Below are 230 nucleotides of genomic sequence, written 5' to 3'. Positions count from 1 at the left end.
ATATTAATTTTCTAGGTGTGGCTCCTGGTAATGGTCAGTGTCCTGGGGATTGGCGCGGCCATGTTCGGAATTGAACGAGGAGAAGAGAAGGTCTTCAGTTTCTCGGAGAAAAACCTCATGAGGAAAGTGACTCAGTGGGTGTTGCAGACGCTTACCCAGGAGAGTAGGTCTTCTGCGGTTCTTCCTCGTCTTGTAGTGATCTTACATATACGTGACAGTAGCATTCACTG

At 47.8% G+C, this 230-nt stretch overlaps 1 protein-coding gene across 1 annotated transcript in view; it reads left to right on the top strand.

Annotated features, from left to right (window-relative positions):
• Positions 1 to 230, top strand: part of LOC119588191 (glutamate receptor 1-like) — a 36,914-nt gene that overhangs the window by 16,336 nt on the left and 20,348 nt on the right. The window contains exon 3 of the mRNA XM_037936894.1: positions 16 to 163. Coding sequence (XP_037792822.1) covers positions 16 to 163 — 148 coding nt within the window. The remainder of the gene's footprint in view (positions 1 to 15; positions 164 to 230) is intronic.

Source organism: Penaeus monodon, chromosome 23 (assembly GCF_015228065.2).
Source record: "Penaeus monodon isolate SGIC_2016 chromosome 23, NSTDA_Pmon_1, whole genome shotgun sequence".
NCBI classification, from domain to species: Eukaryota; Metazoa; Arthropoda; class Malacostraca; order Decapoda; family Penaeidae; genus Penaeus; species Penaeus monodon.
This window is presented reverse-complemented; position numbering and strand designations above follow the sequence as displayed.